This window comes from Myxocyprinus asiaticus, chromosome 14 (genome assembly GCF_019703515.2).
Source record: "Myxocyprinus asiaticus isolate MX2 ecotype Aquarium Trade chromosome 14, UBuf_Myxa_2, whole genome shotgun sequence".
In the NCBI taxonomy this organism is placed as follows: domain Eukaryota; kingdom Metazoa; phylum Chordata; class Actinopteri; order Cypriniformes; family Catostomidae; genus Myxocyprinus; species Myxocyprinus asiaticus.
In genome coordinates, this window is record NC_059357.1 from 29,833,681 (window position 1) to 29,857,036 (window position 23,356).

A 23,356-nucleotide genomic window follows, 5' to 3' on the forward strand; every position below is an offset into this window, starting at 1 on the left:
AACAAGTTCCAAAAGAAGGGCCATTCCACTACTTGGTATTGCCTGGTTAAAGGGGAAATTTTTCCCATGGTGCCCCTCTGTTAAAATCCCCCAGCTAGTAAAGAAACAAATCAGTCCTTGATATCTATTTAGAAGCAATCTGGTCATTTAAAAAAGCACTCAAAAGGCCGAGAGAGTTTTCAACAGAGAAAAGGAGTGCATAATCATATTCAAGATGAGATGGGCCTCTCAATGCATATAAAATATTCTTCGACTGCCCCTATAATCATAGTTGCGGCTCTGACATAACTCATATACAAAAAGGTGGTGCACCAGTAGCCTATGGAACTGATTGTTTCTCACTCTCTCACATTGGATTGAGTATCATAAATTGCAGTAGAGGAAAAAGGCTCCTACGCATTTAATAACACTCCCTTCATATAGCTCTTATGAGCTCTGCAGGGGAAGCCAACATAAAGCGACAAACACATGGCGCTCTGAAGCAGTGAAATCAACACTGTGAGGTTCACCCGAGGCCAGTCTGTGGGTAATGCCACTGGTGATGCCATTCAGTGCATCAGAGGAGGCTCAGTGTCCTCAAAAATGTATTTAAAATGAACATAACCCCATTGGCAAATAGTTTTTTTTTTTAAGCATAAACCTCACTAAACCTCACTTTGTTAGTTTTCTCTGAAAAGAAGACTTGTTATTATCTTATATAATTTTGCTTCTCAAGTATAAAAATATTTTTACCTAAAAACAAGACAGAAAAACTGAGTAAGAAAAAATGTATTGCAGTGAATGTTTTTTTATTTTTTTATCACTGCATGAATGCCAGGAGGCTGACAGCTTATAGGCTCCTCTTATTAGTAAACTGACCAATCAGAGTGGATATTCAAATAATGGAACTGAATCATTTGACTATGTCCAAAATGCAGCAGAAAAAGGCAACACGGCAACATCTGGCGTGAATAACCAATTATTATCAGAGGTAAACTTTCAAGCCAATAGCTTTCAGCATCACTTTAGTGCGTCATCAGCCTGTTTGTGGTTAATACGACAGGTGAAGAGAGGTTTTTCAAATTCAACATAAATACTGATAAATGTTTAGATAACTGTTAAAATATTAATATAAATTTTATTTTTTATTTTAAAGTATTAATCTGGCATACTGAAGGAGCGTAGGATGTAGTTCCTTTACACATAGGTGAGTAGATATTAGATGGAATGAGGCCCTCCGTTCATTTAGAACTGTTTGCACTGATCATAGTCTGTGGATGGAACTGTGTGATTTGTTCCATTCATTAATATTTACAATTTAGTAAATATGGCAATAATTTGGATTCCATCGTTATTTTGGCTAAATTTGATAGTCTCCCTTCACCTGTCATGTTAATCAGAAGCAAGGCTGATGATGCCCCAAAATTTTTGGCCACATTTTGGATCATTTGTATAACCATTTCGATTGGTCAGTTTAATAACATTAAATACATTACATTTACTGTTCTGACAAGTGTTGGGTTGGTGATCTGAAAGTTTATAAACATTATTAATTATCAAGGCTATTTTAAGATATAAGAGAGCTCATCTGCGTAGGGGAGCATCGTTATCAGTAAAAAATATATTTTATAATAAAACATTGTTTGATAAATACTGATTTACATATCAGTCTCCCTGGAACATTTCCTCTATGAAGCTGTTTATGGGACTTGTGGAGGGATGAGAAATGAAAAAAGCTCACCTGTCCACCTCCCAGGAGGTATAATTGTGGCTTATAGCAGAGGAATGGGTGAGCCAGTTTCCACTGGGCAGCTCCCGGGTTTGTAGGGTGAAATATCGCACAGGAGAGGAGCCGTCTCCCCCGGGGACCCAGTTGAGCTGCAGTTTGCGGGACTGTACATGTTCCTGGGGCACTCGCAGCTGTAGTGGAGGCTGCGGTCGCTCTGACAAAGGAGAGAGAGAAAAAAGTTAACCCTGAGTGCAGGGGTCAGGCTAGACTTGCTGACTATTCTTAATCATGGGACAGGATGGTGTTGCTCATGTCATGTGTGCATAAGTCAGCAGGTCTTGCCTTGGCTCCTCCACCCCTCCCCACCTGTGTGACACTCCACTGCATAACCTCATTGATTTTAATGGGAGGAATCGATACGGAGAGGCATAACTGTTTATTTAAAGGCAGGCCGTATCGATCGTCATTAAAGATGCAGATCATGCGCAATGAAAGCTATTGAAAGCCATGTTAGGAATGGCCATGTCCGTGCAGTTTTTAAAAGGACCGATCAAACGGTTTCAGCAGGTCAAAGGTTGATATATAATCGCCCTCCGTCTTTAACCCACACCTTCTCTCTTTAAAACTGATTCATTTATTGCCCGAGTACATATCATGACTTTTTTACAGTCTTGAATCACAGAGGCCTCTCAGATAATGGTACAGGACTATATGAATCATGTAAGAATGACTCGATTCATAAAGTCAACAAGTAATGGCATTAGCAGCGCATTTTACTTCTGTAATATGTATTTCTTTTTTTTTCCTCCCAATTTGTAATGGCCAATTCCCAATGTGCTTTTAAGTCCTTGTGGTCGCTTAGTGATTTGCATCAATCCGGGTGGTGGAGGACGAATCTCAGTTGCCTCTGTATCTGAGACCGTCAACCCACACATCTTATCACATATTGTTGAGCATGTTGCCATGGAGACATAGCGCATGTGGAGGCTTTGCGCCATCCACGCCCAACTCACCACGCGCCCCACCGAGAACGAACAACATTATAGCGACCACGAGGAGGTTACCCCATGTAACTCTACCCTCCCTAGCAACCGAGCCAATTTGGTTGCTTAGGAGACCTGGCTAGAGTCACTCAGCACGCTCTGGGATTCGAACTAGCGAACTAGTGAACTCCAGGGGTGGTAGCCAGTGTCTTTTACCACTGAGCTACCCAGGCCCCTGTAATATGTATTTCTAATGGAAACAGAATATTGAACAAGAATAAAAAAGTAGAATGGGACTTGCTTTATCCATCAGGAATTTATTGGGCTGTGAAAAGTGGATGTACCCACTTTTCATACCCAAATGGAGCCAGACATTCACTTATGAGGAGGCTTTTTGACCAGGACATCAAGGCTGAAGGTGAAGTTCACCCTCAAGAGCTTCTCAATGTATCCTAATGGTAATGCTTATTTAAATGTATTATTATTTGCTATAACCTTTAGAGGTTGACCGATAGTGGATTTTTCCAGTACGATAACTAAGATGGAGGAAAAGGACGATAACCAATTAATCGGCCGATAGTTTTCAAATTTATTTTATAGAATGTTGAAAAAATGCCTTAGTCTTTCCTTACTATGAAGGGCATAGACCCAAGAGTCCAAAATGAATAAAATCCTAGATGCAGCTTATTTTTCAACCTAAATCCTAATAATAATGAGAAAAAAATGAAGATTTGGTGCACAAACCAGGACTTTAAACTATTAACAGGCCCAAAACACACCGGGGATTCTCGTTTTGAAATGATGAGACTTGGCTTGGTTACAATGCTTTATATTTAAGTATTACCAGATTAAGAACTTATAGCCTATATATTCACCAGATGATGGGTTTTGTATGTATATACAGCACATTTGACCAGATAAGGTTCAATAAAATGTATTATTATTCACAAGATATGAAGCTGGAGAAACGATGTATGTGCTGACGGTGCATGTTTCCATTTACTTACATTTTTCTTTGCATGTACTCACATCAATTTAAAACAATTATCTAATCAAAATAACAAAATATGCATTGAAGTGAGGATAAAAATATGGATGAGTACGGTCAGATACAGCAAATCCCCACGAGGTGTCAGTGATTGTTTTTATTTAACCTCTGCCACTGTTATGCTGTAGAATCCTCCAGCGCCGGACAGGGAGTAAAAGAAAAAAAATATTGTCAACTTTCAGCATAGATTTTTGACAATAACCAATAGTTCCAAAAATAAATTATTGGCACAGATTAATCTGTAAAACCGATATATCGGTCTACCTCTAATATCATTTATTTATATTTACCTGCTTTAAATTACTGTAACTATTGCTGAGATTTTAAAAAGCCTTTGTTACCTACAACAGTAGCTTAAAACAATGCTCAAATAGGTATTTTAACATTATTTTCTGGCATAGGTGACGACAGCCGAAAAGGAAAGTGGTTTCAGTGGTAGAGCAAGTTATCACTTTATGATGAAAGATTAAAAGACCAATTTTTTAATGAGAACTGATGAATCATACACAATAACAACAGAAATGAGTATTAAGAGAGTAAATAGGGTACATTTGGATTTCACATTGACTTCAACATCATTTACAGAAGTAGTGCTTTCTGATTTTAGGGGTACATAGTTAGGATGTGGGCTATGAGTGTTGATTCAAGAACATTTCCTACCTGTGTAAATCAGGATGTGCGTGAGACTATACATCCTGATTTTCACAGGTATTTGTGTATATGTGAGTCACCTCTAATCTCAGTAGTTATAACCACAGCCTGTGCAGGTGAGCCCCAGCCCTGCTCCGTCTTGGCAGAGATGCGAAAGATATAGGCCGACTCCGGAGTCAGGTTGGAGGCGATGAACTGACGGATATCAGGGCCCACTTCTACTGTGATGAACTGGTTGGGATCTCCGGAATCCAGACGGTAAGCTACCTGGTATCCTACAACAAAGTCATTAGATCATTTGAGGTGAGTTTTGATCCTCAGTCCTGCTTATTTCTATGCTGAGAACAGCTTAAGATGCCTCAACCCGCATCATAAGTCTGCAAAACATTTCCAAAGACTTGGAGATTTGTTTTTAGTCAGACAGTGTTTTCAGAACTGAAAGTACAAAAGGAGAGGGTGGAAAAATCTCCTCACACAGCCAATTTGAAACCATTTTCACAAAACACAAGTTTATATAATAAATGACTTTCAAAAAGGCTTCAGTGCACTGGAAAATTTGTTCTACCACCATTGACTTTAAATGCGTTTGTGTCTACAGCCTTTTTCTCACTTTCCTGAGTAAATACTTTTTATTGAAATGTGTCATTCATCTGTCTTCACTCCTTATTTCAAATTCAATCCACAGAGAAACCAGTGGCAACTGGTGTGGGGAAGCACAGATGTCACATATCAATGGCAAGATAACAATTTTTTTAAATGATTATTTTAGTGTCTGTTTTTATGTATGTTGCTTCAAGAAGCTGCTTCCCACGTTACCACTAAACAGTTCAGTTCAATTAGCTCTGTCTATTTCCAAGCAATCTTTGTTCATCATGTTTCAATTACTGGACATTTTTTGCAAAGTCCCACCCTTGAGATCTCACCCAATCAGCATATAGAGAGGCTGGGCTTCCAAGCAGGACAAAAATATAGTGACAGTGCTGCTCTCAAAGTCTCCCAGTAATGCAAAGCATCCAGGTGGGACCCAAAATTACATGTTTGGAGTCTCTTGTCCAATGAACATCTACATGCATCATTAAAAGCAATGGTACATAAAACAGCTTCAATTGGACTCTATGGGCCGTGCGTCCACTGAATCCTACACAGATTCATGTGTGTTAAAGCAGATCACAAACAGCACGATAGTGCTGTGTGACTACATAGAATAGAATATACTTCAATTTGTAGTACAAAAACAAAAGCATAATAACAAGGATATCAGTATTTACACATTTGTTCACTAAAATATTAAAATGCATCAAGAATGATATAATATATCGGGCCTGGGAACCGAGAACCAGTTCTTGTTCAGAGCCAGGTTCGATTCTAAATACCGGACTGTATGATTTTCATGATATTCGGTTCCGTTAGCGGTTCTACAGCGCGAAACATACAGCGCTACCAGTGTAGTCCGATTTCCGAATGAATGATTCTAATGAGCTGGTTCTTTTGAATCTACAGTGCGAAACATACAGAGCTACCTGTGTAGCCCGATTTCTGAACGAATGACTCTAATGAGCTGTTTTTTTTAATCTACAGTGCGAAACATACAGCTCTACCAGTGTAGTCCGATTTCCAAACGAATGACTCTAATGAGCTGGTTCTTTTGAATCTAAAGCGCGAAACATACAGCACTACCAGTGTTGTCCGATTTCTGAATGAATGACTCTAATGAGCCAGTTCATTTGCTCTATGCAGTGTGGTCCAATTCCCGAACAAACAACTCTTATGAGTCCGTTCTTTTTAGTGAATCAAAAACACTTAGACATCAGACGGAGTGGTTAATGAATTAATCTTCAGTTATGAATTTCATCATGTCCAACTAGAAGTGAAATAAAACTGTTATTGCGTTATTTAATGTTATACTTAAAGCTTGTGAGACTTCAATCATGTAGTGCAGTTACTGACTGGTTGTTCATATGACAATGTGTAGTTTAACACATTAAGGAATTTGTTAGTGTGTTGCAAATGCACAGTTAAAATCTTTCTAAAATATAGGAAATTTAAGGCAGCTGAAGCCTCAAGTTTTCAGCTTACAGACTGAAAAAGATTGGTCTGACAGAGAGGTGCTGTAGCGTAAGACAAAACAATCTGGGTTTGCCGGGCGACCATCTGCATCTTGTCTAAGGCAATGACACATGTTGCAAACCTCAAGCAAAACAAATGATAACATTATCAGGAAACATGTTGAAAATGGAATGTGTGGGCAGAGCTTGGCTGTTGAAGAGATGGAACATTATTCAACTGTCTATTTATCTTTCAGCATGTTTGCACTGCATACTGGCCTTTGGCTGTGCAAAAATCAAATCAGGCCATCTCACATTGTGAGACTGCAGCACTCTGGGGATGCCATCTCACCTTAATGTCCACTTCAGCAATAAGGGGCAATGGAAAAAAAACACATATTTATCCCAAACACACACACTTACGGTTGTTTTTCTGTCATGGTGGGGACTTTGGCAGCTTTTGGTGACTTTGGGGACATTGATTCTCAGATTGTTTTTATACTGAGTTTGTATTTTCTATCCCCGACCCCTAACCTTCACATAAACTTTTCTGTATTTTTACATTTTCATTTAGACATTATGTATAATGTTTATTAAGCGTTTTTTTCTCATGGGAACTGTTAACTGGTTCCCAAAATGTAGGCAAAACCTGACCCACACACACATTAAAGGAAACAGTTCACCCAAAAATGAAATTCTCTCATCATTACCCTCATGCCATCCATGATATGCATGACTTTCTTTCTTCTGCAGAACACAAACAAAATGTTTTAGAAGAATATTTCAGCTCTATATGTCCATACACTGCAAGTGAATGGTGACCAAATTTTGAAGCTCCAAAAAGCACATAAAGGCATTATAAAAGTAATCCATAAGACTCCATTGGTTTAATCCATGTTTTCTGAAGGTATCCAATCGGTTTTGGGTAAGAACAGCCCAAAATTGAACTCCTTTTCACTTTAAATCTTGATATCAGCAGTCTCCTTGGCATTCATAAATTCAAGCTCGATTACGCTTCCTACAGCACCATCTAGCACTCTTTGCATGCGTCAAGCACTAGAAAGAGTAATCGAGTTTTAAATTATAATCACCAAGGAGCCTGCAGATGCCAAGATGTACAGTGAACAAGGACCAATATTTTAGTCTGTTCTCACCCAAAACTGACTGGATCGCTTCAGAAGACATGGATTAAACCACTTGAGTCTTATGGATGACTTTTATGTTGCTTTATTTGCTTTTTGGAGCTTCCAAATTTTGGTCACTCATACACACTTCAGGGATTGGCATGAGGGTGAGTAAATAATTTGAATTTATGGGTGAACTATTCCTTTAACACACTCTCTTCCCTGTTAGTTTCATGCCAGTGTTGATACTTATGGATATACAGAGATAGCTGTGGGCAGAAAGCAGCCTGTTTTACTGGGCGTCTGTGTGGCTCTGGCTGGCTGTGACCCATGCTATGTTTATTGGGGCTTTGCTTTGGGAAAGGGTTTCCACTGTGCGGGCATCGACCCATGTGATTGGCTAGGCCACCACCCCACAAACTCCTGCAGCTCAATTTTCCTCATTTATTTGCCAGTGATTACCGGTCCTACAGTGGCCAGCAAAAACACTTACAAGGGCAGTGCCTCGCTAGAAAGGGCAGGAAAGCAAAGCGCTCTGCCACTAAATCTGAGCTGTACAGCACTGCAAGCTCGCTTTTGTGTTCCTGTATAAGTGCTATTATCATTAACGAAAAGTAAAACGAAAACTAAATGAACATATTTTTGTAAACTAAAATAAAAATAATTAAAAAAGCTGAAAATTAAATAAGATACATTTTCATGGATTTAAAACTAACTAAAATAAATAAAAAATGACAACAAATGAATTTTTGTGTTTGATACACATTCTATTATAAAATGTGAAATCTTAACAACCTGCTTTTATTAAACATGAAAATGCCACTAGATGGAACTAATAATTTTAACACCACTACACATATTTAAATACACCAGTCAACGCATTAACTGTGGCAGCCCTAAAATACTACAACTAGAAACTAAATACACTTGAAAACGAAACAAAAACTAGCAAACACCACTAACACAATCTCTAAAATAGTAAAACTAAAGCTAAATATACTGAAAAACTAAATGGAAATGGGAAAACACTGAAAATGCAGCAATAAAATGCTGAAACTACAAGCTAAATATACTTTTAAAAAAACACTGAAAAAGCTAAAATTAATAGTCACATAGAGAAAACTACCAAAAACTAAACTGAATTGACAATTTGAAACTAAAACAGAAATAAAAACTACATAATTTTTTTTTCAAGACTATAATAACCCAGTTCTGTGTAAGATACATGCACATCAATGCTTTCAATGCTCTGTTCAAGATGCAGCAAATTAGAGGCATGGCAGGAAATCTCGTTCCTCTTCTTTTATCTCTCTCTGTGACTTCAATCTATATAAACCAGCATCTACTGATCTGCTGAAGTATGACACGGAAACAGACTGCAAAATAACAGCCTGTGTGCTCCGTGCTTGTCAACGCTGCGGTGTTGTTGATGTAATTAACCAGGTTCCATTGGCAGGGACTGCGTCTGACTTTACATCTACTTAGCTTATGTTCACAATGCACATCTGAGCGCCGGTCTGATTTAGCATGGCATTTTCTGTTCAGTTGCTCTTCCACTGTCAGAACACTTCTGTTCCTCTGAGGGGGGTGGCTGAAATCAGATTTAAGCAGAACTACCGCTTCTCTATTTGCTGCTAATTCAAATACAAACTCCTATTGCCCGCCACTGACATTAGCGGTCAGGTTTGTTGACTCTATTTGGGAACACATTTTTCAGCGGCTTTTAAACAGGATTACATTTAGGCTTTGTTGCAAACAAAACAGGTTTACAAGGCTTCTAGTTAAACAGGCATGCTGTGCCACATTCCAGACTAAAACGAACTGTGCTTATGCTTTTAATCAATTTTTTTCTACAGTACAAACCGCAACAAAGTGAAGCTTAATGTAATAATTTACTCATCCTCATATCGTTACAAAACTGAATTACTTTTTTGTTCTGTAGAACACCACAGGATAAATTTTGAAGAATTTTCTGGTCATTCTTTTCCATGCAAGTACAATAAATGGTAAGTGGAGCTTTCAACCTTCAAATTTAAGTAATTGTTTATTTAAATTCTTGATATCTGGCGAGCTCATGAGAGAAATAGCGATGTCTGATTTGTGAACGAGTCATTCAGTTTGATTCTGCGAACCGGGTCAATTGATTAATTAAAAAAATCTGACTCAGAAACATTTGTTCATAAATCGAACATAGCTTCTTCTCTCATTAACACACCCGGCATAGCTTTGGCAGATGCCAAGATTTCCAGTGAATAACAACTTCAGTGTCTTTCCCACCCAAAGCTATTGTATGACTTCAAAAGACTTGAGTAGTATGAACCAATTTTATGATGCTTTTATTGTGATTTTGTTTCCTTTTTAAAACTTGAAAGCTCCAGTATCCAGTCATTGTAGTTGCATTGAAAAGAGTGACCGGTACATACTTTAAAATTTCTCCTTCTGAGTTTATAGAAAGAAAGAAAGTCATACGGATAATGACAGAATTTTCATTTTCGGCTGAACTACTCCTTTAATGTTTTATGAATAGGACTCTATCCCGGGAGGAACTAAAAAAAAGTCAAACAAACAGTGCTGTGTTTGGATCCCATCTTTTCATAGCTGAGATTTAGGGTATTCTTCTCCAGTGTGATTTGCACAGGCAGCATTATTTGGCAGGCGGCTATTCTGAGCTTTATTCACTTGAGGTGTTAGTCAGACTAATCTCATTAAAGTGCAGGGATTTCCTCCTCTCCGGCTCTTTCTCCCCGTATGAGGAATTAGTCTCAGGTGCATGATGACATTGCTGCATTCACAGAGCAGAGGGAGGAAACAGGCTCTGGTTTGAGCCAGATACTGCCAATCCAGTGCATTTCACACTCTCATGTAGGCCACAACAAGTACTGAGGACATATACTTTATGTGAGGTAAAGTACATCATAGTAGCTTTACATTTGAAACCAGGCTACATGGGTCAGTTGAGATTGTTCTTTCATTCTTACAAGAAGAATGGGAATCCTTACAAATATCTTGGGGCAGATCTGGTTTAAATAGTGTGTGTTGAGTATGTAGTGCAGTATTTGTCATAGGACAGGCTGTGCCTTCATGGTTACTACAAGGATTGTAATGAACCAATGTAGTACTTGCTCAGAGAGTTTAATTATTCACCCTAACAAACAGCTGACAGGTAAAATGGTATGATAAATGTGAAAAACAGTTTTATTACACCATTATTCATGCATATTTCAGTTTTTTTGTTACATTTTTTTTTTTGTATACTCCGGGAAAAGTCAAATATATTTATTAAAATAACAATCAAGATCACCATACATAATAATAATACTAACTGGGAGAGAAAACTTATTATTAATAATAATAATAATATTAACACCCAAAGCAGCACATTTATGGAAAATTCCCAATAGACGTCTCCCTCCCATCCCCTTCTGTTACTCCAGTATGCCGATAATTTACAAAAGCCTTTTTAAGTTTTAATTTTATCTACCCCATCCTTCAAAAACATCATCCTTTATACTTTATTCAATGTAATCAATCAAGCCATCTACATACTAATGAGAACTTCTTATTAAATCCCTTAAATGCGATCAGTGCTGTCAATCCAGAGGACATTTTATTGCTCTCAAGTTGATCTTTAATATCTAGGAGACTTAATGGAGATCTCAGTTATGTTTTATTTAACAATTTTGTTTCAGATGTTTCTGCTAAAAAAATAAAATAAATAAAAATAGAAACAAATGAGACAATTACCATACTGTAAGAGTATAGAGCTATAAAATAAATGCTGATTGCACAGCACAGATAATTTGGTCTGGGAAGAATTTGATGAGAAATGTTTGCGGTAATATTGAAATCTCTGACTTTTGTTGGGAGACTTTGGTCTCTTGGCAAATCTGATCACAGTTTGAGACATTAAAAAACAAATATATCTCTGGAGAAAAACCTGAGAAACAGGAGACTGAAGCCATTAAAAGGATAGCTCACCCAAAAAAGGAAAGTTCTCTCATTATTTACTCACCCTCATGCCATCCCAGATGTGTGTGACTTTCTTTCTTCTGCTGAACACACAACATTTTTTTTTTTGTGAACAGTATCTCAGATCTGTAAGTCCATACAATGCAAGTGAATGGTGACCAGAACTTTGAAGGTCCAAAAAGCATATAAAGGCAGCATAAAAGTAATCCATAAGACTCCAGTGGTTAAATCTATATCTTTAGAAGTGATATGAAAAGTGTGGGTGAGAAAGAGACCAATATTTAAGTTCTTTTTTTAACCATAAATCTCCACATTCACTTTCATTTCCCCATTCTTCTTTTGTTTTTGGTGATTCGCATTCTTTGTGAATATCGCCACCAATTGGGCAGGGAGGAGAAATTATGGTAAAAAAAAAAAAAAGACTTAAATATTGATCTGTTTCTCACCCACGCCCACCATATTGCTTCAGAAGATATACATTTAACAACTGGAGTTGTGTGGATTTGATGTTGTCTTTATGTGCTTTTGGGACCTTTAAAGGTCTGGTTACTATTCACTTGCATTATGAGGACCTACAGAGCTGAAATATTCTTCTAAAAATTTTCTTTTGTGTTCAGCAGATGGAAGAAAGTCATACACATCTGGGATGGCATGAGGGTGAGTAAATGATGGGAGAATTTTCATTTTTAGGTGAACTATCCCTTTAAGTCTCCATTTGATTTTCATTTAATTTCTTTGGTGTCTAGTGGAAACAAGTTAGACATTATTTCTCTTACCCATTATTATGCCATTGGGGTCCACAGGGGGCTGCCAGAACACCCTCACTTCTGTGAGGCGCACATCTGGAAACACCAGTCTCATGGGTGGTCCAGGAACTAGAGAGGAAAGGGAGGGGCCAAAGATTAGAAAATTAAATTGTCACATGACTCATACAGTAATTAAAGCACCTATAAACCTTTTGGAAACCCAAGCCGCCTTCTTGAATTATAACCAAACCAAAAGCTTAAATCAAAGAGCATTAATACAGGTTATTAAGCTTTCAAAGAGGCTGCTGTACTGAGACAGCCCCTGAAATGATATTTACGTCAGGATAAGGTCATTCTAAAAAATTCTGCAGTGAAAAGGACAACAAAATAGTCTAACATTTAATAGAAGACAATAACACAAGCAAAAAAAAAAACAAACAAAAAAACAAAAACAAAAAAACACTGTGACAGTTTAATGAACATATTCAAAGTGAAATCTAAGTGGATAATCATCCTAATTATTTAAAGCCTTGTTTCTGTACAAATGCACAGCATTCAACAATACATGTAAAATTTAGTCATGATCGGACTTTAAATTGCCTGCTGTAAGCAATGTTCCCGTTATTATGTATAGTCTACAGGTTGATTTGTAAGGTGTTGTGGACAGTATTTAGAATCTGTTGCCGATTCTTTATATTGGGGTGTCTGACAGACAACGGATTGCTTTAATAAACTGATGCGGAAGAAAAAACTGTTTAATGCCGTGAACTCCACGTTGCGCACCCACAATAATCTTACTGTTACGCGTCCACATATCCCCCAGAAATACGTCCACTTAGACGTATAGGCAGTTGTTATATGATATGCATTTTTTGCATCAGCGCTGTTGCATAATAAGAAAATGTGCAAGTAACTGTGAAACCGGTTAACCGCGATTTTTTTCTTAGACGGTAATCTAACCTTCAAAAACTCACACGCGGCATCCCTACATTGCATATACTTTTTTATTTATCTGTGCATTCATTTCAGCTGTTATTATGCATTGTGTGATGTGTTGTAATGAAACATAACACTTCCCAAACCAAATCCCCCCCCCCCCAAACCCACATTTGGACTCCCTCAATGTTCAAACCAAATCTATGCCATTGCTGTATATATACACTGTATATTACATAGATAAACATATACAGTATATTACATATTAGAATTACTATAAAAATTAAGAGTTTGGCCCTTGAGGCTACAGGGATCTAGCTTTGCGGCCCCTGGGCTTCCCAAAGTTGAGTAGCCATGTATTACGCTAATATCTGCAATAGCGCCCCTTGTGGCAACGCTGAAAATGCAATGCCAGATGTCCTAACCGGACATGGTGCGATAAAAGGGCAAGTGATAAAAACTCTCAATCTCTTCCATGTAAATCTACATTTTTGTCCTAACAATGACAAGCGATAGGACAGTTTATTGGTCACGTGATTTCACCATGATTCTCACAGTGAGTGGTTTTAGTATGTTTCTATGTTGTTCCTAGGGTGTTCAGGATGGTTACTAAGTGATTGGTTAGTGATATTCTGGTCCCTAGATATGGCTCAAGTCCCTCCTTCAGTGCACAAGTACTCCTTCACGTACTTGTGTAGAGGGGCTACCAGGAGTCCTAACCAGATAAACCAAGGCAAGTTAAAACAACAAGCAATAAAAGCTCTCCATCTCTTGATCTCGCTTGATTTCACTGAAATCTCATTGGTCCAAAACCCTGTTCCACAAAACTGTATGTTAAACATCCAATATGATCTGATTGGCTGTGAATGTTCTGCATTGCACAAAATTAACATTTTCACTGCTGACAGCCAAGATTCTTGTTGCTGAAAACGTACCATGTTGTGCCTGGTTAGGACAAGGTTTAAGGCAGAAGCTAAGCATTGCTCTGGGGCGATCTGGAGGAGAGCAATGATGACTGCAGGATCTAATGACTGTTGCGCCCTACTCTGAAGGACACAGTGTGCCACCGGTGCTAAAAGAGGGCTCTGTTAAAGTAGCTGTTGATTAAAGGGGCTGTTTCCTTCCCCTGCTGGTGTGTCGATCTTCTAAACACATACACTTTCCCCTTCTCTCCCAGGCAACTATGACAGGCCGATACATCCATTAAGACTACACCTGTAGAGAGGCAGATAACATGGAAGGAATCCAATAAAGTGCTGGGATGGTGCTGTACCTAAGGTACAAACACACACACACAGGAAATGGTACACTCTGCTGTGCCGGAAACACTTGTGCTGTACTAACGTGTAACAAACGCAATCAAAGTCGTTTTGTCTCTTGACTGTTTCCTTATTTCTCTCTGGATTCCCCTAGTTGATGCGGTCAGTTAGTTGGCTGTTTCATTTCATGGACATTAAGGAACTTATAAATCTAACACATCTGACAGGGATTTGATTTGTATTTGTTTTTGTACTTGTAGTGTGTGGGACCTAAGGGACATGTGTCCACATGAAGAAGCTCTTACAGTAGAGTGTGCTTTTCCCAAGATGCCTCTTTCTCTTGCCAATATATTGCGTACATTCATCATTCTGCTATCAGCCCTGACCGTGCCATGAGGCTTATATGGAGATTACACTTACATGAAGAGTGTTTTTTCTGTTTATAATGCTCAACTCGTGAAAGTGAATCTACTCTGCATTAATCCGTTATTAAAAATCAGTTTACTCATTATTTCTTTGAGTGAGTCACTAATAAAAGCACTCCTCTGCCAATCCTTCAGAGATATGCAACCATTAACAACTTAAAAGCATGCTAATCTAATCCTACCGAAAAAATAAATGCCCAATTTGATGTCTGCTTTGCTGATATCCCTAATCAAACCCAATTACTGAATGTTTAGGCTTCTAGACAAAAGCCAGGGCAATTCTCCGAATCCACCCCAAACATTCCAGCTCAAAAACATGGTCAAGGACAAACTTTAAGCAACCACAACCCCCACACCCCATATACTAGGGGTGGGGTAATGCATAGCAATTCTTTCTTAAAGAATATGGCAACACACCACCTTAACTCAATGAAGATTTGTGCCATAAGCTGTTGCAAAAAAATTCAGATGCATCAAGAATTGGTTTGGAATCGGATTGTGACTCCCTGATTCAAAATACAATAGAATCATGACGTGCAAAAAGATTCCCACCCCTACTATATATAGGGGCCATGCTGTCCAGAGTCTGGCTGAAATTTCAGTGTACCATCAGTCCTTAATGAGGCCTGTTCTGGAGTAGACTCACAAATAACTGCCAAGATCAAGTGAGCACAGACAGGGAGACATGCTGCCCGGGTCCTATGCTACCATCATAACATTGTGGTGCAATGGTCCAAGCTCTTTGTGTCTGTCCAGGGGGAGCTCCATTTACACCTACGTTTAAAAGAGCCCAGTTATCTCTTATTCAGAGAGCCAACCGCAGGCGTGCGGACTCCATTAATGCGACTATGGCCAGATGGATTAAGGGCTGACCCCATCACATTGTGGGCTTCTTTATATGGCTCTAACACGCTGATGGAAAAAGGCCTCTATATCTGTCCCTCATGACATCCCCTCTCATGATAAGACTTTAGTTTTTGAGGTAAACTAAGCTGTTCAGATTTGCAATGAATGACACGTATGGTTTTAATGACTTTACTATTATAATAAAACATGGAAAATAGTCATGAGGAATGAGTAGATGTATCCAGATTTTTGACTGGTGGTGTACAGTATATGTAAAGAAGTGATGGCAATTGGTTTATATTAGGGATGCACCGATATGAAATGAAATGTTTTGGCCAATACGGACACCGACTTCAACAAAAAACAATACCGATGAATAATTTCCATTGAACATGGATTGGATCTGTTGAACACATGACAGGCAAACAATTTAAAGAGAGCCACAATAAAAGATGAATAGAAGATAAAAAGATAGCAAAACACACACACACACACACACACACACAAAAACCCCAACTAAATATGATAACATGATGATTGATATGAAAAAAGGATATTTTGTACTTCTAAAACATTTTTGTACTTCTGTTTGTGCAGTTCAAAACAACAGAACTCACATTTTACATGTGTGTACTGTATATGACAGAACATTACAAATTCATACCATGCATATGTTGAGCAATTCCACAAAAATGTGAAACAAAAACCCCTCTACAATTCTGTATATAAAAAACTTAAAAAAAAAAAAAAAAAAAATCTGTATAAAGCTGTTCAGCTTTTAGTCCACAAACCCAGAAGAGAATTCGCCATGGATTCCCTCTGGATTTTTCCAATGGGTTTTTATAACGGGGTTTTTGAACTTATGAGTAAAATAAGGTCTGTGGTATTTTCCGGGTTTGCCTACAAATTGACGTAACGGCTGAACAGCTCTATTATAATGGTATAATGGATTATGCCATCCAGACCACTATAGGGAGCCGCTTGCTCACACCGCGCTGACTGAAGTGCTGAATGCAGAATACATATTCAAACGCAGCCTTTTAAGGTTTAGTAATCGCGCAAGGTCATTTTGCTATTTCAACCAATCGTGCAGCCTTTATGGACGCCATACTGATGACTCAGAAGTCAATATCTGCTGGTTTCAAGCATGTCGGATGGCTAAGTGCAGCTTTCATTACTGTCACGTCTGTAATACTGTTTTTTTCACATTAATGTGAGAACATTACATAAAATTTTTTTTTTTTTTTTTGTGAAAAAATTACATATTACATGTGCCAACCCTTCTACATATTGTGGCTATTATTATTTCTGGATTGTGCATTTGAATTCACAGAGTTTTTACAAAGTGTGTTACTAATTGATTATAAATAAACCAATATGCCGAAGGTTTTAATTTGGTCAATAATTGGCCAGTAAATATCAGCAGCCTATACATCAGTGCATCCCTTGTTTAAATTCAAGTAAATATATTATTACATTTCAAATATAACAAGTCTGAATGAATTAATTCAGTTCTGAACAATAAATAAATAAAAAACAGTTCCATAATACATTTTTGCACTGTATATTGTTTTCTGACAAATCCCATGGCACACTGCGTATACACAGTATCAGTCATTTCCTTGGTAAAGAAACCTTGAGGGAAAACGTGTTTGTGCCATTTCCCAAGAACACATTTCTGCTCCCGTCTCTCCCTTATGGCCCTGGGTAGGGTTGCACCAGCTGTGCGTAAGGTCTCACGTAAGTTGGGATGTAAAGTTCACACTAAGGGCTTAGTAACTACTATTTAGTTTGTAACTAAGTCAATGCTTAATTTGGTTGCACCACCTGCTCTTAAGGAAAGACTTAACTAGTAGATCATAAGCTCTCCGTAAAGTAATGCATTGTCGCATAGTAAGACGTTTACTTGTATTGATCCAATAAACAGCTTTCAAATTTGTGCACAGAAGTGTTAAAAAGCCGTGAATTTCAGTTTGATCTTGTTACGGTTGATGTTCAAACCTTGTTTGCTCACGTAAATGTCAGCTGTAATAAATTATATCCCCATTAAAATATGATACGTAATAAAAGTAGATTTGATAAATAGTATATTTGCCCTGTGTAAATAACAATATATAGGAACTGTATCTAAAATAATTAAGGGGTGATAAATAAATACTAATACAACAGGATGGAAAAATAGATATTTATTCATTTTAATATCCTGTATTTATTTTGAATGTTGAAACTTGACACCAGGCGACACACCCTGAAAACTGCACCGTTAGAAAGGTTTCATGATGAGGAACTGCTTAAAAGTAAGTTTTCTCTCTCTCTTGTAAATGTAAACGAGTGTAAATGTCAACATCATACTGTATGTTGAAAGGATTGAAGCCTGTCATGCAAAAAAGGATTGAAGCCTGTCACGATGTCATAAATTATCAGTCTGCTTTTTTATTCCAACCTTACTCCTGCTAGGGGGCTTCCATAAATATTTAGTTGATACGTAGGGTTACGTTCTACCTAAGTTTAATGGTGCAATGCTCAAATATTTAGTAGTGCATAAATTGTGACTTAGTGCCCATTTATGCCACAACTAGGCTAAGCCGTAACTTACGTATAGCCAGTGCAACCAGCCCTTGGTGGCTATATAGACCATCATATAGAGTGCATTCATTTCCATGGTGAAATCCTGTATGACATGACTGTTACTTGTAATGGATGGCAAACTATCAGAACTCTCCGTTGGAAGCTTTCATTCTTCAAATTCATCCAGCCCTTCAAAGTCTATTTATGTTGCACTCCATAAAGTGAACATTTGGAGGCCATCCACACTGAAACCGATGGGGTTTGCATCATCATAATTTTATATTTACTATATAGCTTTCCCTGCCAATTCTACCAAATCTAGCTCTAAAAAGGCAGTTTCAGAGTGGTATTTTAAAGCTTGTATGGTGGTGGAAAGCGGGGAATGAGTGTGATTCAATTCAGTGAACACAAAACCTCAGAATGTACAATGACACGTACATGAGGCTTTTCTCAGAATGAAAATACAGCATGTCAAATGCTACAGCAGACTTTCTAAAAAACATCAGCTAAGAGTCTGAAAGAGCTAAAAACTGAACGCCCGTTTTATTATCTTTTTATTCTATAAAATTCAAGGCTGCATCAATCTGCCCACTTCTTGTGCTTAGAGCAAATGGCCATTACTCATGACAGCTCATAAACTTACACTGCTTGGTCAAGGAGCCTGCACATAAAATGCCCAACAGATGAATTACAGCATTAAACTCCCTATGCAGTCTTAAAACGGCCCGAATCTCAATTGTAAAGCAAGTAGGAGAATTCACAGAATGAACAGAATGAACAGAATGAACAGAATGAGTGTTTTCAACAGACTGCACAAAGCAGGGCTTAACAATACGGATGGCTCAATGGCCAGTGTAAAAGTGTTGGGCCAGTTGAAGGAGCTGTCACTTGCCGTGTCAGGCCAGTGCTGTGTTTTCACTACATCTGTGTATATGTTTATATGCCTTCTGAACTTTAGATTTGTGAAATATTGTTGTTGTGAATTCTGATTGAATACCAAGGCAAAGTTATCTCAGCTAAGGATGAGGTTGTTGGGGTCCACTTATATTAGGTGGCCTTAACTACTATGTACTTAACCATTTGATACAATGTACTTATTATGTACATACATGTTGTTGCATTGTAATTACATTTAAAGTACTTGCATTTAATTACATTTGTAGTTACACTGTTAACTGTACCCCTAACCTAACCCTTACCCCAAAACATAACTCTAATCCCTAATTCTAACCCTAACCCTACCCTTACTCCTAAACCTACCCGTACCTCAACCTCAGTAGCAGCAAATGTGGGAATTTTGCAGAACAACATGTAATTACACAGTAAATACATAGTCTTGTATGTATTTAATGTTAGTACATGGTAGTTAAGGCCACCTAATATAAAGTGTGACCGGTTGTTGTAATTATGAAAATGACTTGTAATAGTCTTGGAAGCATCAAACAAATCATTACGGCTAAATATGAAATATAATTGTTTAATGCTGCTACTTACATTATACAGTAGGCCGAGAAATGACAGGAAATCTGACAAACTTGTAACTAAGACTCATATTCACATCATAGTTAAGTCTTTGTTTCGCACCGTATGCTACTGTTTTCCAACAAAAGTGTGTGCATTAATACACAGCTTGCATGATTCTACATTAGTTGCAAAATAAAAACAAATGATTTGTTTGTAATTATTTCTAGCAAATTGTTGCAAGTAAACTTAACATTACATAAAGAATATGAATGTATTTTTCAGACATATAAAATATGCCCTAGAAATAATCCTTATTATACAACAGTAAGTTCCGATCCTCAAATCTGATTGGTCAAGTGGTGGATATTTAGTATAACAGCATTTGGACACTTCACTATTTGTATCACTCTGCTTGTCCGTGTTCGTTGCTTTCAAAAAGTGGTGGGGATTTTTATTTCATTTTCATTTGGTGCCAGTAGGTGGCGACAAATGAGCCTCTTTTGTTATGAGTGAGTCAGTGACTCAACTGATTCATTAAAAAGCATGGCCAAAGTTGTTCACGACCAAAACAATGGAAGTGAATGAGAATTATTTGTTCACTTAAAAGATTTGTGTGCTTGATGCTTTGGCTTCTTTTGGAACTATTTTCACTAGAAGAGAAGAAATATCGGCAGCCTATACATCGGTGCATCCCTAGTTTAAATTCAAGTAAACATATTATTACATTTCAAGTATAACACACTGGTCATTTTTTGTCTGAAATGCAAGTTATTCAACATTATTTACTTATAAAAGCAATATCAAAACTGATCTGGTGCAATATTACTCTTGCTTATGTGATATTGCTAAATTGTTGAGTGCTGCCAAGGTTATTATGTCTCACTGTCATTATTCAGTACTTTAAGAAAAGATGCCCACCATCATCCTTTGTCCTCTCCAGCACTGGGGGGCTGCTGAGCTGTCCATCTCCGATTCGTGTGAAAGCCAAAACTTGGATCTCATACTGGACGTATTTCCGTAGATTCCTCAGCAAGACAGACTGCGTCAGATTCCCCTTAACAACATTCACCTGTGCTTCCAAATCAGAGTCCTTTTCTTTGTACAGAACCTGGACAAAATAGTATATCAAAGTAATAATTCAAAAGAAACAGACTTTGTGATTTTGTGACTGACTTTACTCTAAGATCACATTAAATTGAAAACACAAAGATAGCTGTTATGGTCAACTGTGCAATAAGGCTGAGTTGCATGAGGTTTGTACCTCTGGGTCCATTTTTCAGTAGGCAGCTTTTTTGTTTTCTTCTCGATAAAGCCTCCTGTCTTAATTACTGTTAACTTTGAACCAGAGAAGCTTCTCTGAACTTCTGGGTGCACAGCAACTCGCCTGACGGCAAATATTTGTCCTTCCAAAAGGGTCAGACTTTCAATGACTGTATTTATAACACCAGTTCTTTTAGGGGGTTCTATGAAATAAAGTGTATTAAGATGGTATTATACAGTATGATACATGTATGAAATAGCCTCATTATGTTAAAAGAATAGTTCACCCAAAAATGACAATTCATGAATGGATGTCAAGATATTCACTGAATAATGTTGGTCACACTTTATATTAGGTGGCCTTAACTACTATGTAATAACATTAAATACATACAAGACTATGTATTTACTGTGTAACGACATGTTGTTCTGCAAAATATCCACAATTGCTGCTACTAAGGTTGAGGTACACGTAGGTATAGGAGTAAGGGTAGGGTTAGGGTTAAGATTAGAGGTTAGAGTTAGGTTTTGGGGTAAGGGTTGGTTTAGGGGTAAAGTTAACTATGTAACTACAAATGTAATTAAATGCAGGTACTTTAAATGTAATGACAATGCAATAACCTGTATGTACATAATAAGTACATTGTATCAAATGTTGAAGTACATAGTAGTTAATGCCACCTAATATAAAGTGGGTCCTTGTTGTTTCTCACCAAAACGTACCTAGTGTACGCCTTCAGAAGATTTGGAATGTGACACATGATTCGGATGGACTACTTTTATGATACTTTTGGGTATTTTTTTAAGCTTCAAAGTGAATCTCTATTCACTGCCATTGTATTGAAAGTAGGGACTAGGACCTTTTTTTGTGTTCCACATAAGAAAGTCTGACAGGTTTGGAAATGACATGGGGGTGAGTAAACGATGAGATAATTCTCCTATTTGCGTGAACTATCCCTTTAATGTAGGAAATGTTGGATTTAAAAATAAAATAAAACACTGTTATATTATTTTCCTCTCCTCAAGAGTCTTTCATGTAATTTCGTCATACAGCACATGGTTTAAGGGGTCGATCATACATTTGAAAAACCTTTATCCAGCTCTGAAACACTTACAATAAAGAGCCAAGGGCTCCTTCAGCAAACATTGTTTCAGAGCTCCTCAGTATTTGACCTCTGTCGAAAGTCATTTTCATCTGTGCGAGAACACGAAGTATATAAAGACAAAACAAGAGAAAGAATTCTCATGAGTAGCTACCTTGTATCCGAGGATGTTGCCATTCTGTTCGTGCTCGGAAACGGGCCCCCAAGTTACCAGGATGCGACTGGAGCTCATGGCCTCAGCTGTCACATTCTCCGGGGCCCCTGACGGCACTACACAAACACACATAGAAAAATCACACACCCTTATCACACTGAGCCATTACACATGGCCCCATGTGTTGAGTAAACTCAGAGCGTGGATTAGTCACCTCACGAATGTCATGTGGGATGAAGAAGAGCAATGGACAATGTGACAGCAAACAGCATTAATTGGCGAGAAGTAAACAGGAGAGCGAGCATGAGGAGACCTCTAAAAGACCCACAAACCGTTAGGCAGTCTCTTAGCTAGGGATGTCCCGATATCATTTTTTTGTGAACGAGTACAAGTAGTCCGATACCATATCAACAGTTTATTTCAATTTTATCATCAAAATGGTTTTTAAATAAATAAATAAATAAAAACTTTAATCAAATGAAAGTATTACAATTAATTTTCAACATGATATTGTATTATTTTTATCAAATGAAGTGATTTTATACAGAACCTCACAGCACAATCCAAAATACAAAATTGGAGTTATTTTTATCAAATAAAGTGCTGCATAAAAGAGCAAGATGTGAGATATTGCTTAAATATAATACAATTACTAACAGTTACATCATTACATCATTACATAACTATACAGTTGTGATATTTTTCTGTCATACTTTTTTCATTTAAATTGAGCTTTTATTTGGCAGAGCTTCATATTTAAGTGTTTCTGTGTTCTTATGTCCAAGGAGCTCTGACGTTATGATGGTTGCATCCCACTGGGGAAAAGCTGGCCGCCACATGACTCAAAGTGATTAATAAAATGCAAAAGGGGGGCCTGGGTAGCTCAGCGAGTATTGATGCTGACTACCACCCTTGGAGTTGCGAGTTCGAATCCAGGGCGTGCTGAGTGACTCCAGCCAGGTCTCCTAAGCAATCAAATTGGTCCAGTTGCTAGAGAGGGTAGAGTCACATGGGGTAACCTCCTCGTGGATGCTATAATGTGGTTCACTCTTGGTGGGGCGCGTGGT

At 37.8% G+C, this 23,356-nt stretch overlaps 1 protein-coding gene across 2 annotated transcripts in view; it reads right to left on the bottom strand.

Annotated features, from left to right (window-relative positions):
• LOC127452338 (protein sidekick-1-like) overlaps window positions 1-23,356 on the bottom strand; it is a 522,949-nt gene that overhangs the window by 39,987 nt on the left and 459,606 nt on the right. For both annotated transcript variants that reach the window (XM_051717752.1, XM_051717750.1), the window contains exons 26-30: window positions 22,290-22,405; window positions 20,691-20,880; window positions 12,305-12,403; window positions 4,471-4,665; window positions 1,721-1,922 (exon numbers count right to left, since the gene is read on the bottom strand). In XM_051717752.1, the coding sequence (XP_051573712.1) occupies window positions 1,721-1,922; window positions 4,471-4,665; window positions 12,305-12,403; window positions 20,691-20,880; window positions 22,290-22,405 (802 nt within the window). The remainder of the gene's footprint in view (window positions 1-1,720; window positions 1,923-4,470; window positions 4,666-12,304; window positions 12,404-20,690; window positions 20,881-22,289; window positions 22,406-23,356) is intronic.